The sequence below is a fragment of the Selaginella moellendorffii genome, unplaced genomic scaffold, assembly GCF_000143415.4.
Source record: "Selaginella moellendorffii unplaced genomic scaffold, v1.0 SELMOscaffold_20, whole genome shotgun sequence".
Classification (NCBI taxonomy): domain Eukaryota; kingdom Viridiplantae; phylum Streptophyta; class Lycopodiopsida; order Selaginellales; family Selaginellaceae; genus Selaginella; species Selaginella moellendorffii.
Genome location: NW_003314281.1, coordinates 1,057,614 through 1,070,907, shown reverse-complemented (window position 1 = coordinate 1,070,907; position 13,294 = coordinate 1,057,614). Strand labels below are relative to the sequence as shown.

Below are 13,294 nucleotides of genomic sequence, written 5' to 3'. Positions count from 1 at the left end.
AGGACTCATATCTACATCGATTTTGTTGACGTTTACATTAACACATATAAACCTCTTAGAAAACTTTCACATGATTAAAACGAGAAATGTTTTTAATCTTGTTGCATCTTGCTGGCAAATTTTTTACCTTCATGTTCACGTGAATGACCTAGATTTCATCAAATGCATGGGACAACCCTTACACTAAGCATAATTTTCTAGTGCAGCGCCTTCATCACGAACGTAGTTTTCTGGTGTTTGTTTATTCTGTGATAATCAGGACCTGTTGTCGATGCAGATTATGTTGAAAAGCAACAGCGTAAGAAACTCTTTCATTCAGAGATCGAGAATCACGCGCACATGGAGTATGATCAACAATCCAGCGATGGTTGATTCAAACACTAAGTCGAGGACAATATAAATCTAGGTCCATTCTAGACCATCATCACCAAAGCATCTCTCCTAGAACTCCCTTGCATTCATCCTTTTGCTCAATCTCTAGCTCCTACGCTCTCCAGCCCCGTCATTGGCACCGTCCAAGTTGTGGGAAACACCTCGGGTGGCACCGACTATCAGCTTGAAGCCTGGACTAGCGGGAAGGTCATCCGCCAGATCCAAGTGTGGGACGACGGTAACAAAACCAAAGCTGTCAAGTTGTGGGAGACGGGTGAGACGGACAATGAAGGCCACCTCTACGGCAGCCCCGCTGGAAGCTCGTACACCTACACTTTCCAGCCCGGGGAGCTCATCACGTCCATGTCCCTCTGGCTTGGCGAATGGGATTACGTTGGTAAGCTTGCTCTATCACTTCTTCTTGGTATGCATTATACCTTGGCTCGTGCTTTTGGACGACCAGGTGATCGCGCCGGTGCTATCATGTTTACCACAAGCCTCGGCAATACTTTCCAGCATGGCTACCAAGGTGGAAGCGCGACGGTAATCAATGTCTACGCCGGGATCCTGGTGGGAGCCGACATCCATGCCGGTGACGACGTAAACGCATGGGGCTTTGCGTTTCTCCTGCCGCTGGTCTCTTGCCAGCTCCAAGGCGTACGCTACTACAACATCTCTGCGCTGGGAAGCATCGTTCCAGAGACACTGGACACCCTGAAATGCAGCAACAACAGTGAAGTTCCTGTTCAGTGGAAGCTCGATGGAAGCAAAGATATGACCATCTCCTACTCGTGGTCTCAGGCCGAAGGCCTCACCACTTCCCAGACCGTCACTGTGAATGCCAGCATCCTCGACATTTTCAAGACCGAGAGCTCTTATCAGTGGCAAGAGAGCGAGCAGTCCACCAACACGGTTGAGTATTCCGGCACCAAAAACCTCGAGTGGTCCGAGGGAAATACGCTGGCACCGGGGGCGTCAGTTAACATCCAGGCAGTAACTTACGCTGGTAAGATCAACGTGCCATACTCGGGTGTCATGGTTGTCAAGCTTGACACAGGCGAAAGCTTTAGTTTCCCCCAGACTGGTACTTACACTGGTGTTTCGGTCACTGAGACTGACGTTACAAGCGGATGATTCAGATAATAGCAATATTGTAATGAAAGAAGCTCCAGTCTTGCTTTTGAAAGTGTTTGTGGAATGTTTTCCAGCAAGATAGAATTCTCTGGAAAGGCAGAAGCAATCAGAGACGAACTTATGTGGAAGCGAAAAACAGGATTCCTGCTCTCCAGCAACTTGATTTGGTGTATTAAGGCACAGGAGCAATTAAAAGAAGCAAATGTATGATACTAAGCTTGGAATCGATTCAATGATTGTTCCAGGCAGACCAGAAATCAAAAGAAAATCAACTAGAACCTTGCGAGCCTGTGCTTATTGCAAATAAAACTCCGATGATACTTTGGTATTTGGCTCTCCACCATAGCTGCACATAACTTTCGGCTCCTTAGCGTGAAGACTGTGACAATTAAAAACACACTTTGATCGATCAAAAGCTGAATCATCACCACAACCAACGCTAAGATCACCAACTAGAAAACACGTACACAAAAGAACGTAAGAAACCAGACCTCAGAGGACGGATTGAAGAAAAATACACTTACACGATTGGTGATTTCCCATCTCTATCCCGAGTTTCCGGCTGCAAAACAAGAGCAGAAAGTCAAGGAAGAGAGAAGAGCGCGAAACAGTAAAGTGGTACGTCTTGAGCATCCAAAGCTTCCAGGTCCAGAAATACAAGTGCTACAACACGAAAAGGTTCCATCAAGATTTCCGGGACCACAGGTCTTATCTCAACAAACAGTATGAAATTTGTGAAACAACTCAAAAGGAAAAAAAAGTAAAGAGCTTACACAAATTTCTTTCCTGTTTTGATTTTTCTAACGAGCTCTGCCGTCTGTCACGAAAGATACAAACGCAGTGTGAGTTCAGCCGTGGCTCTTACGATGGTTTTACCTTTTATTCTTCGAGATGTGAACTTGTCAGCTAGTTCTCGGGAATACTTTTCCTCGGGAGAATAAGTCGAGGTGGCGCTAGCGTTAGAGCTCAAAAGCGAAGTCCCAAAACCGAGAAAAGCAAGGGATAAAACGGGCAGCAAGACAAGAAGAAAAAGAAGAAAGAGCTTAAAAACCACAGGCAGGCCAACAGGACATAAATCGCCTTGACAAGCGTACTACGAATGAAGAAGCGCTCTCTCAAGTGCACGAGAAAAGAAAAAACAAGCCACACTATCGGCCAGTCCAGATTAAACATTCGACCAACAATGTGATGCGCAAGAGTTAATCCACGTGGCAGCTCAAGAACCCTAAATTTTTTAAATTTTTTAAATTTTAGCTTTCTCGGTCGCGATCGTCTTGTTTGATAGCGCGCTGGGCCGCTCTAATGCTGCCGAGTTAGGTGTAGATCTTTGCAGAGGAAAAGGACCGGGCGTGAGCTTTTGACCACTGTGCTTGCTTGTCACGTTGGGGAGGACGAGAAGAAGAAGAATGGCGCAGATTCTGAGGTAAAGTCCGGGCCTGCTTGATGGTGTCAAAGTCGGGCTTTTTTTTGTTTGCGTCTGTCAATGCCAATGCTCTTCCTTCCTTGCTTCTTCTCATTCTCTTTTAGTAAGAAGAGAAACAGGCCCGGGTGGGACTTGTTTAACGGAATTGAGGGTGATGATGATTCAAGCATGACTGTGGCTTCCTGACAGAATGTGACGATCCATTTCCTCTGTTTTCCTTTTTTCCTTTTTCTTTCTTCTTTAAAAGAGCGAGTTTTTTTCCTTGGAGTGAAGTTGAAGCAAAGCGATGGACAACCAAGATGGAACGTGGCACTTGACACACACACACACACACACACACACACAGAGGTACGAGAAAATGAGATTTTGGTCCATGTAACAATCATGGAACCTTTCCCCGTTTTGTCTGTTGTTCTTCTGCCATTTTGTTTGTTTTCACCCTCGCTCTCACAGCGTTTGTTTCTTTGCATTGGTTCCGCAGGCTGGGAGTTTCATTGGGGAGTTATCCGATCGGAGCCAATCCACTGGAGAAAATGGCTATAGTGAGCGATGTGGGGCTGCAGGTAGGCATGTATTTTCATAGAGCAGCAAGCGTCCACAAGGGCCTTGTCTTTCAGTAGCATGTTACTATCCTTGATTGCAAGTCGGGCTTGACGTCTAGCGCACCGCCAATCTGTGCCAAGGGGACTAGAAACAAAACAACAGCTCCTTCGTGGCGAGCTCGAGAGCCGGGAAAGGTCGCCCCGGCAAAAAGAAAATTTACCAAGGGACACCTACAGCGACAGACAACGCTTTAGTTTACGGTAAACCATATCAGACCATGATATGCGCTTGGCTGGGCTCTTCGCTAATCCGAAAGGTTAGCAAAGACTTTTTACTCTACGCGCTTAAACAAGGTCTCTCCTTTTGCAGGCGCCATTACAATTTACCCACACCGTGGCAAGGAGTTGGATAAAACAAGTGGAGTTGCAGGCAGGCAGGCAGGCAGGCCGGGATGGATTATTAAGTCGGCAGCAGCGCGCGGTCGTCATGGCTTTTTCCGGCATTTGTTTTTGAGGTGGTGGCCGTCATAACAAGCAAGCCTCGTCGACGCCTGGCTAGTTGGTACTGGGGTCCAAGCCCAAAGCTATCGGGTCAAAAGCGCTTCCTTCGGCACAGCAAAGTAGAGAGGTGTAGGTGGCTCACAGCTGGGCAGCTTAGAATTTGGCCGGGTTCCAACGATCCAATCCACAACGATCTTTGGATGGAGGGCACGGGTTTTGACTTGGCTTACACGCCTTGGAAAAACAAAGGACGTGGTGACAAGAGCAGCAGGCAGAGTGATTCGGCGGGACTGGCAGTATCTGGAGAGACTAAAAAAGACTTAACAAAGTGGTGTTAGCATAGCGGCAACAACAACAAACACGACGGCTACTATTTTGGAGCCCGGGGGGCCGTCGGGTACGTACGCAGGAGGCGCAAAAAAAAAAAAAAGGCTTTTTCTCCACTAGATTCTGGACCAGATCCAATGCAGGCCTTGTTGCTGCCCCGCGCTCGCAGCGTCCGGTTGAGATAAAAGACGGGGATGGGCGCGGCAGCAGGCTGGACTCTCCATGCTCCGCAATGCTGCCAAGTGAAGCTCCAGAGGGAGAGGGGGGCTTAAAGGGACGGGAGGAGGCTTCCTTTCCGCCCGATACGGACAAGAAAGGCCAGCACAGGGCCAATGGCGGCATGTTTGTCGTTGGCGTGGGTTCCACTCTTGAAGGTCCCTTTTGGTTTGCTCAGCGTTTGTTGCGCGCTTCAAGGGTGGCCACAGGCGGTAGTAGTAGTAGCAGCAGCAGCCACAGCGGCAGCAGCAGGAAGAGGCGCTGCTTCCAGCGCTTGGTAGCGTTTCTCTCTCTGCAGATAAGCACGGACAGGGATAGACGGCATTGAAAGCTAGCTCAGGAGACGACGTGTGTACTTCGGCAGCAGGGAAGGTGGGGGACGGAACGATGATGTAATGGATTGATAGCGCGGGATACGGCAGTATACGACGGATTACTAATACCCCTCCCTCCAGGAATTGGCTGCCACAACACGTTTCTTGCTCTTGGAACCAGTCTCCTTTTCGGGGAGAGAGAGAATCCGGGAAGACGGCCTAAAGTTTTGTTTTTGCGGGGATCTGACCAACGAAATTCGGCTCGGCGACGCGGGCACAGTGCGGGAGAGGAGGGCCTCCTCAGCGCCAAATCTAGTGAGTGCTCTTGACACGCCTCTGTAGGGTCTCCCCCTGCTGCTTGTGCATCTTTTCTTTCTTCTTCTTGGGCTTGTTTTCTTGCCACTCTTTGCTTGTGCTTGCTGGTCACTTCCTTTTCGATGTTGAATTTTGCGAAGCTCTAAGTGGTGGGTGGCGTTTGCAGGGATTTGTCGGCATCTATCGACTCTATCCGCGTCTTTTCTGTTTTTATTTCCCTTTCTCTTTTTTGACGTGATTCGATGAAATAGCATCGAACGCCAAGAGCTCCACAATTCCTACATTTAGAAGGCGATCCACAGAGGGCCGGAATTCCGAGCGCTCGGGCATTCATGCTGCTTCAAAGCGAGCATATGGAACCGGAGGAGGATAGCAGCGCCGAGGAATTGCAGCTCAAAGAATCCAAGGTACTCATATCGCTAGGCTACTCTCCAGACATAAAAATCCTCTTTTTCCTTTGCTCCTCGATTCTTTCTTCATTCCAGCAACCTAGAGAGCAGAGATCAGGGAGAAATAATGGCTGACCCCTTGCGTTTTTGCTCAGGAAGTTGTGCCGCTCAACACCTGGGTCCTCATCTCCAACCTCAAGCTAGCTTACAACCTCACCCGCAATTCCGACGGCTCCTTCAACCGCAACCTGGACGAATTCCTCGACCGCAAAGTCCCCGTGAGCAGCGTGGAGCGCGAAGACGACCCCGTGACTTTCATGGACGTGACCATCGACCGCACCAGCGGCATCTGGTCGCGAATTTTTATCCCCCGCGCCAGCCACAACAACAACGCAAGCTCGACGACGCACGGTACGCCAATTTTCTTCTATTTCCACGGCGGCAGCTTCGTGCACATGTCCGCTAACAGTGCAGTCTACCACACGGTATGCCAGCAGCTGGCCCGGCTGTGCCAGGCGGTAGTCATCTCGGTTAACTACCGGCGAGCTCCCGAGCACAAGTACCCGGCCGCCTACAACGACTGCTACGCAGCGCTCACCTGGCTCAAAGTCCAAGTTTTGCGCGGCGTAGCGCATGCCTGGCTTCCACGGACTGCCGATCTCGGGCGGTGCTTTTTGGTCGGGGACAGCAACGGTGGAAACATTGTCCACCATGTCGGAGTCCGAGCAGCGGAGTCGGGGGCGGAGCTCGGCCCGTTACGTGTGGCCGGACACATTCTGATTATACCAATGTTTGGTGGGAACCGGAGGACGCAGTCGGAGCTGAGATTCGACGGGCAGTACTTTGTGACGATCAAGGACAGGGATTTCTACTGGCAGTCCTTTCTTCCGGCCGGGGCGGACAGGGATCATCCGGCGTGCAACATATTCGGGCCGAGCTCGCGCAGCCTCGAGGGCGTGGTGCTGCCACCTTCGCTGGTGGCGGTGGCGGGGCTGGATATGATCAAGGACTGGCAGCTCCAGTACGTGGAGGGGATGAGAAACGCCGGCAAGGACGTGGAGCTCTTGTTCTTGGAGGAGGCGACGGTGGGATTTTTCATCTTTCCAAACACTGGACACTTTCACAGGCTGATGGACAAGATCACGGCGTTTATCGACCGCGATGGGGACCAGCATCTAACACGAAGAACAGGAATAACTCGCAGGACAACAACGTAGGATAAGACCACTCTCGGCAAGAAGGATGGCGATGGATCTCTTTCTTCCGGGCACTTTCATAGCATCAACACCAACACCAACACAAAAACACCAACAACAGCAACAGGAGGAGAAAAGGAGAGAACAGTTTGGTTTTTTCTTCTTTTTTCTTCTCGCATTTGATTGACAGACACACTTGTATTCTTTTGTGAAGAAGCGAAAGAGAGAGCTCTCTCAAGATTGTTACTTACAACGGAACGAGAGCGATAGAGTTTCCTTTAAGCATGTATAATACATACTCTCTTGTCTTTCACCATTTGTGATAAGCCGCCCTAGCTCAGCCGGTAGAGCGCGTGGCTTTTAACCACGTGGTCGTGGGTTCGATTCCCACGGGCGGCGAGAGAAGGACGAAAGTTTCGTTAAAAGCTTTGGAACTTCTTCACACCGCGTGATCTCCGGTGGCTTGTTCTTCTTTTGTTTTGGATCTAGACAAGGCCTCCCAAATCCTCGGCCACGCCCACAGCGCCGCGGCGCCGACAAGAGCGCCCACAATGTCTGCCACGGCGTCCTTGGCCGACGCCCCCGATGAATTCCAGACGTGGAGCTCGTCCAGCGCCTCCTTCGCTGCGCCCGCCGCCAGCGACGCCACGCACGCGATCCGGATCCGCCACGCCCTAAACCTGGAGCTGAATGCGAGCGCGGAGCCGAGCGCGAGGACGATCGCCATGCACACCAGCAGGTGCTGCGCCTTGTCCCGCGCGAACCAGTCGTCCGCCATGACGAGAGACGAGATTTAGGGTTCTTGGCCGCGTTAAAAGGTTAAGAAAAAAACAGGCGGTTTTACATGGCGAGTTTTACCCTTTGCTCATGGGAGGGTAATTTCACCTTTGTGGCGAGGCCTAGCGCCTGGAGAGACCTCACCACATACCACGTCATATCAAATTGCCACCATTCTAAACCATGCCTGGCCGAATATTCGAACGCGTGGTGATTGTTATGCCACCCCTCCCCAAATGCCAACAATGCCACCCACCTGTGCAGTAAAAAACCATGTAAAACGCAAAACCATGATGGTTACAAAATTTCTTACCAGTTATTCCTGGAGAGGTCGCCGGTGTTCCACTGTTGACTCCCCCATACGTGGGCCGCCGAATTTACCGCCCAGGTTATATGGTAAACCCACACAATCCGTACCGCCTGTAAAAATACAAAAGTTACCTTGACCAAGCAAGCAGTCCAAGTAACTTACCATGCCCCAGACAACGTACGGCACGCCACCAATGCCGTACAATATCCCGGCTAGAACGACCGGATGGATGGGGTAAGTTCTCTCCAAAAACCGGTAAAACGCGTCGCCCCTCAAATCACCCACATTGCTTGGCTCCCCGACCTTGTGGTAACGTAGTTGAAAAAAAGATTGAAAAGTTTATACTTTTTACCTTGTCTAGGAAAGCCTGGTTATCCAATAGCCATCCCATATGGCTGTGCCAAAACCCTTGGAGTGGAGTGTGTGGATCGCTTGCAGTGTCGCAATGTTGGTGGTGGTAGCGATGGGAGCTCACCCAGGAAATTGGATCCCCCTGCCAAGGTAAAAAACCAAAGTGAAAACCCATTTTTTACTGTGCCATTTACTACCTACTACCTACTACCTACCTGCATGGCCTGAGCTCCGCAATACGCGAATGTGTACTCGAGCCACTTGGGCAGCTTGAAGCTCTTGTGCGAGAGATTCCGGTGGTACGACAGGGTTATTCCGAATAAGCCCGTGGTGACGTACAGCGCCGCGAACGATCCAAATGCGCCCCACGTAAAGGTGAATGGCGCAAGGAGGCAAAATCCATGGACGAGCGCCAGGAATCCCAGGTGGATGCAATCCCGCGAGCCCCATTTCCTCCCCAGAAGGAGATTGCTCGGCCCTGGCGGTCGCGCAATCACGTCCGACAGCCAAATCCTGTGCGAGGGAAGCGAAGAAGGCGAAGAATCCACCTGGGGAGCGCCATCGCTGCCAAGAACACAAGAGATTTGCCCCAATCGGACGAGGTTTCCTCGCGTTTTCGATCTACATTGGAGCGAGAAGCTAGAAACGCCGGGGATGCCAGAGATTTGGCCTGGGATTGGAGGATTGCTGACGAATCTGGATCGGGAGAGTTTGAGCTCTGGATTCCTGGCGCGATGGAGCTGTGGCGGGGGGCGCGAGATTGGAGACGCCCGCAAGCTGAGCACCGCCATAGAAAAAACTCCGTCTCGCGCGCTCTAAGATATTTTGCCAACGTGGCACTCTATCCACGTGGTACAATGTGAGCCACGGTAAGATTGACACGCCGTCCATGTGGCGAAAAGTGATTGCACGAAGGATAGCCACGGGATATGGTATGGTATGGAAGAATTACATGTACAAGGAGAAACAATGTACAACATACTTTTTTAACAGCCTCTCGTGAAACGATCACGATTGTAGCTATCAAAACTGCAAAGAAAGAGTGAAAGTGTTCCTCTCGTGAGCTGCGCAAAGGAAATCAAAGAGTAGCCACAAACCTTTGAACGATTCACGCAGTTGCTCCGTGAACTTCCAGGATTAGATCCTCGAGCTCGGGAAACGCGGCCCCGAGCACCTTTTCCAAGAGGCTATACGCGAGTTGCTTGATGCAGACCTGGGACTGATAAAACAAAGGTCCGATATGGATCTTTCTAAACAAAAACTTGCTTACTTGGAGAAAACTATATATGTCTTTGGCACAGCGCATGTACTGTTTTCTTCCAATCAAACTGACCAGCGCAGTGGGAGCTTGATCTGCCAAATAAAAAGGGAAAAAAGTTGAGCTCTGGACTCAAAACAAGAGAAAAAAACAAAACTCTACGACCTTGCAAAAGCTCTCTTACAACCATCTTGCGACGAGCAGCCTCCAATTCATCTTCAAACGAGAGCTGAGGAGCAGCTTGATTATCGGCTGATAATTGGAATTTCGGGTGCTTGATTAGAAAGATACCATCCGGCCATAGAAGCTGGCAAGAGACAAGAGCGAGACACGATGAGTTCTATTTGGAAAGGACAAGGAACGGATAGTTTACCTGCTGAAGTCTTTTGATTCCACACACAATGACGTCCTCGCTTCTAAGATACTGAATTTGTGTAAGAAGCCAGTCATCGATTGCATCAGCCATTCCCAGCTGTAGCACCTGTTTCGCGATCCACACGATCTGCCGCCTGGCAGCAAACACCATGAAAATCGACACAAGTACAATGACAGGGTACCTGATCCAGCCACGGCCTTCGAGCTGAAAAATTATATCTACAAGATTAAGCAAAGGTACTGTCACCTTGGGAGGATTCCACTGCAACATCGAGGCATCAGCAAAACAAGAAAAATAGAAGAGAAGTGTGGAGATACCTCAGGCTCGTCGATCATCTCGGACCCGGCAAGGGACTCTACAGGGGAATGGCCATCGGAAAAAGAAGCTTCTAGCCGTCTGTTGTGCTGCACATTATGCACTTCACTGTCCGAATGCCAGCCGGATCCATAGCCATCTTCTCCATCATCATCCGAAGGCTGACTATTTGTAGCAGCGTCGCCTACTGCATATGAAGATGGTACTGCAGCAGCATTCCACGTTTGACTTGGCTCGCTCCTTTCAATAAGCGAGCTGCTTTTTCTCGTTCCAGTGGTCCCTAAAACCCCACCAGAGACTCCTTTAATTTGTCGGAACACATCATCCACAGCATCGTCGACATTGACTGGAAAAGGAAAACGTCATCGCCTGAAGAACAAATAAGGATACATACCAGCAAGTGTTTTCATGATCGAGACGGAATCGCCAAACGCATAATTCTGCAGCTCGAAACACACTAAATATAAGTTCGAACAAAAAAGTATGGCATACCCGAGATTTGGCACTAAGAAAATCCCACACTTCATGCAACTCTGCTATGCTTGGAATAGACAGCAAGTCCTACAACAGTAAATTTAAATAAAAGGAAGAACTCTGCGATAAATCTACCAACCTTCAAGTACTTGTTCAGCAAAACACAGCGCTCGCGTACAAACGCGTTATCGAGGTTGGAAGATAAAAACCGTTTCGGTGGTAGGCTCAAAGTGTAATGCGGCATGTCTCGTAAACGACGATGAAGCTGCTCGAAGTTGCGATATCTGTATGAAATGACGTGAGCTAAAGAAAAAGAATCTGTAGCAGACCTTCTCATAACGACCCATGTTTGCTCTTCAACATTCGACACGGAGATAGAATACACAGCGAAAGATTTCGATCCATTTTTTTCATAATGAGCACCAAGTACCTGCAGGCTAAATGATTAAAGAACAGGCCAGCATGTCAAATGCATCCTTACCTTGCAGGATAACTTCGATTTATAGCCTACGGTTCCACCAGGTGCTGGTTTCTTGCTCGCTTCCGAGTACTTCTCCTGATCCACCCCACCTCCACTGCTATGTGATCGTCGATGGCGATGAGTCTTTTGCATGTTTTCTTCGTGACCAGCTTCAGGAACTTCCAAAGGATGATGTATAACCCGTGAAACTGATGCCTCCTTGCTGGCCCCGCTACGCACTCCGATACTGTCCTCGCCAACAACAATAACCTTCGACTGATTCCGAGGCCTCCCGTAGTAGTCGTTATCCACGGTCACTGTCTTATCAAGGAGACTCGAGCCTTCTCTTATGTCTCGGAGTTCGGACATTCCTTCGTCGTTGTCACCAATGATGGGCACTTCTTCCGTCGCTGTGGACTGTTCCAAGCCACCACCTTTAGGCACCGTTTTCTTAGCATCCTTTCTCTTGTAATTCCGACCTTTAGCCCATAAATTGTCCAAGTGTTCAGGAGCAAGAGCTTGAGTTTTTCTCTGGTTAAACACGTCAAGGGCATGCGCCCAGTCTCCTGAACGCGATGGATAGACGTGGTGTGCTGAATGTGTTCCGCTTTTCATTGACTGCGCTGTTAGCGAGGATGTAGAAGTGGAAACCTTTTTGCTGCTCTCTTCGTCTTCAATCTTTCCAACTTCAGACATTTCTACCCCAACGTCTGTCGGAAGCATGCCCGAATCTGTAAATTGAGAAGAATCGGCGCGAATAATTTCGGCTGGCGCTTTGATGCCCTTTGATAGTCGACTACGTTGCGAGACGACTAGCCAGTCAATTACCTCGTTAATTATTCTGCGTAAAGAAGAGAAAGATTCAAATAGAAATTCGATGGAGACACTAAAAAGAATTACCTTGGACATGCTAAGTTCATCACTTGACGCATTACAGCACAAGCCAGCAACTCCCGAGAAAAGCAACGCACTATTTTGCAGTTCGCTTCTTCAGGTCCCAAAACGATTGCAAGGACACCACCCATCAGTCGCTGAAGGACCTGCGAAACCAATTCTTCTGAGCAAACTTAGTTGCAAAAGCGATACACCCACCTGGATTTCCATCTCAACAGAGCTCACGGCCGGGTGAAGTTTCTTTGCTGATGCAAGGCTCTTCTTTATTTTCTCATCCCTCTCTTCGGTAGATAGAGTGCCAAGATAGTCGGCACCAATGGAAGCTTGCAGTTCTCTATAAACTTCAAGATGATTCGCAATAACATCAACAATATCCCTGCACAACAAACAGGAACGTGTCAGCACAAGTCTCAACACAAGCACGTACTTTTTCCGTTGCTTCACCTAGTTAAAAGTGTGATAAGATTTACTTGCTTAACTCTTACTGAAACCTCACCAATGGCCCCATTGATGATGTTTTCGATTTCCTGAGGACATTCTCGGTCAGGAGTGATCATGGCGTACCAGAGGTTGGTCACAAACTCGGCCTGTTAAAAAAGGAAACAAAAGCAAAACCATGTTTTACAATGACAAAAGCATTCGTTTTTCTTAATGCTTACCACAATGCGATGAGTGAATTCTTCGAGAGCAGCTTCCACTGCTGGAGAGTCGATTTGCGATCGCCATTTGGTTGATGGCACCGAGGGAGACGAGATCAAAGGATCATTTGGTGCAAGGCGCTTGCATTGATAGATGACTGGAATAGTTTCCAAACTAGACGGCCTCCACCGGATTATCAGCTCCAGCGAGATTCTCCGAGTCACCGCCAGCAGCACAATCGCGATTGGAATGTTTACTACCACCGAATTGCTCGTCACTGCCACGAGAGAGACTAAAATTAAAAATCTACACCAAACACGGCGAGAAGAGAGAAGGATACTTACACGACATGCAATAGGCAATGGTCAAGACGAAGAGCACGAAGAGCACCGCGCGCCTCTTTGCCTCCTCCAGGAGCCCTTCCAGTGTGCTCGCCGCCGCCGCCGCCGCCGCCTTGGCCATTGCGCAATCCACACATTGCCCGGCGGAGCGCGCGCAGCTCTAGAATCGAATCAGCCGATCGCCGCCGTCGCCGTTCGCCGCTTGAGACTCTACCTGTTCTCCGCTCGGAGCTAGAAGCCCTAATACCATTTTAAAATAATTATTAGATTTATCGAGGCTGGCAGCCACGTCATCACTTGGCATTACACGTCATAGTATATTTACCTTGTGGAGAATGTATAGTACAGGGAACCATTGGAGATGAGAGTT

The 13,294-nt window shown here is 49.4% G+C and overlaps 5 protein-coding genes, 1 long non-coding RNA gene and 1 other non-coding gene across 7 annotated transcripts; 3 read left to right on the top strand and 4 right to left on the bottom strand.

The window, feature by feature from the left end:
- The first annotated feature begins 405 nt into the window (after positions 1–405).
- Positions 406–1,617, top strand: LOC9637313 (aerolysin-like protein). Its single transcript, XM_024677797.1, has 2 exons — positions 406–769; positions 836–1,617. The coding sequence occupies exons 1-2, from the start codon at positions 736–738 to the stop codon at positions 1,504–1,506; spliced, it is 705 nt and encodes a 234-aa protein (XP_024533565.1). The 5' UTR covers positions 406–735; the 3' UTR covers positions 1,507–1,617.
- Positions 1,618–1,724: 107 nt separating this feature from the next.
- On the bottom strand, positions 1,725–2,179 carry LOC112347235. Its single transcript, XR_002992716.1, has 2 exons — positions 2,031–2,179; positions 1,725–1,958 (listed from the first exon to the last, which is right to left on the bottom strand). It is a non-coding gene; the product is annotated as an uncharacterized LOC112347235 (long non-coding RNA).
- Positions 2,180–3,233: 1,054 nt separating this feature from the next.
- Positions 3,234–7,042, top strand: LOC9636554 (gibberellin receptor GID1C). Its single transcript, XM_002972926.2, has 5 exons — positions 3,234–3,277; positions 3,411–3,788; positions 3,842–5,144; positions 5,311–5,551; positions 5,689–7,042. Exons 4-5 carry the CDS (start codon positions 5,477–5,479, stop codon positions 6,748–6,750), a joined length of 1,137 nt encoding a protein of 378 aa, XP_002972972.2. The 5' UTR covers positions 3,234–3,277; positions 3,411–3,788; positions 3,842–5,144; positions 5,311–5,476; the 3' UTR covers positions 6,751–7,042.
- A 13-nt stretch (positions 7,043–7,055) lies between these two features.
- On the top strand, positions 7,056–7,128 carry TRNAK-UUU. The gene has a single exon. It is a non-coding gene; the product is annotated as a tRNA-Lys (tRNA).
- Positions 7,129–7,168: 40 nt separating this feature from the next.
- Positions 7,169–7,526, bottom strand: LOC112347273. Its single transcript, XM_024677914.1, has one exon. The coding sequence runs from the start codon at positions 7,505–7,507 to the stop codon at positions 7,169–7,171; it is 339 nt and encodes a 112-aa protein (XP_024533682.1). The 5' UTR covers positions 7,508–7,526.
- Positions 7,522–9,051, bottom strand: LOC9636553 (palmitoyl-monogalactosyldiacylglycerol delta-7 desaturase, chloroplastic). The gene is made up of 5 exons (XM_024677707.1): positions 8,383–9,051; positions 8,169–8,309; positions 7,979–8,119; positions 7,820–7,926; positions 7,522–7,762 (listed from the first exon to the last, which is right to left on the bottom strand). The coding sequence occupies exons 1-5, from the start codon at positions 8,956–8,958 to the stop codon at positions 7,570–7,572; spliced, it is 1,158 nt and encodes a 385-aa protein (XP_024533475.1). The 5' UTR covers positions 8,959–9,051; the 3' UTR covers positions 7,522–7,569.
- A 35-nt stretch (positions 9,052–9,086) lies between these two features.
- On the bottom strand, positions 9,087–13,277 carry LOC9636552. Its single transcript, XM_024677704.1, has 17 exons — positions 12,928–13,277; positions 12,604–12,860; positions 12,389–12,531; positions 12,143–12,320; positions 11,951–12,090; positions 11,072–11,891; positions 10,920–11,020; positions 10,730–10,874; positions 10,609–10,677; positions 10,511–10,556; positions 10,119–10,462; positions 9,983–10,062; positions 9,799–9,934; positions 9,591–9,732; positions 9,438–9,520; positions 9,265–9,386; positions 9,087–9,196 (listed from the first exon to the last, which is right to left on the bottom strand). Exons 1-16 carry the CDS (start codon positions 13,043–13,045, stop codon positions 9,276–9,278), a joined length of 2,913 nt encoding a protein of 970 aa, XP_024533472.1. The 5' UTR covers positions 13,046–13,277; the 3' UTR covers positions 9,087–9,196; positions 9,265–9,275.
- Between the last annotated feature and the right edge of the window lie 17 nt (positions 13,278–13,294).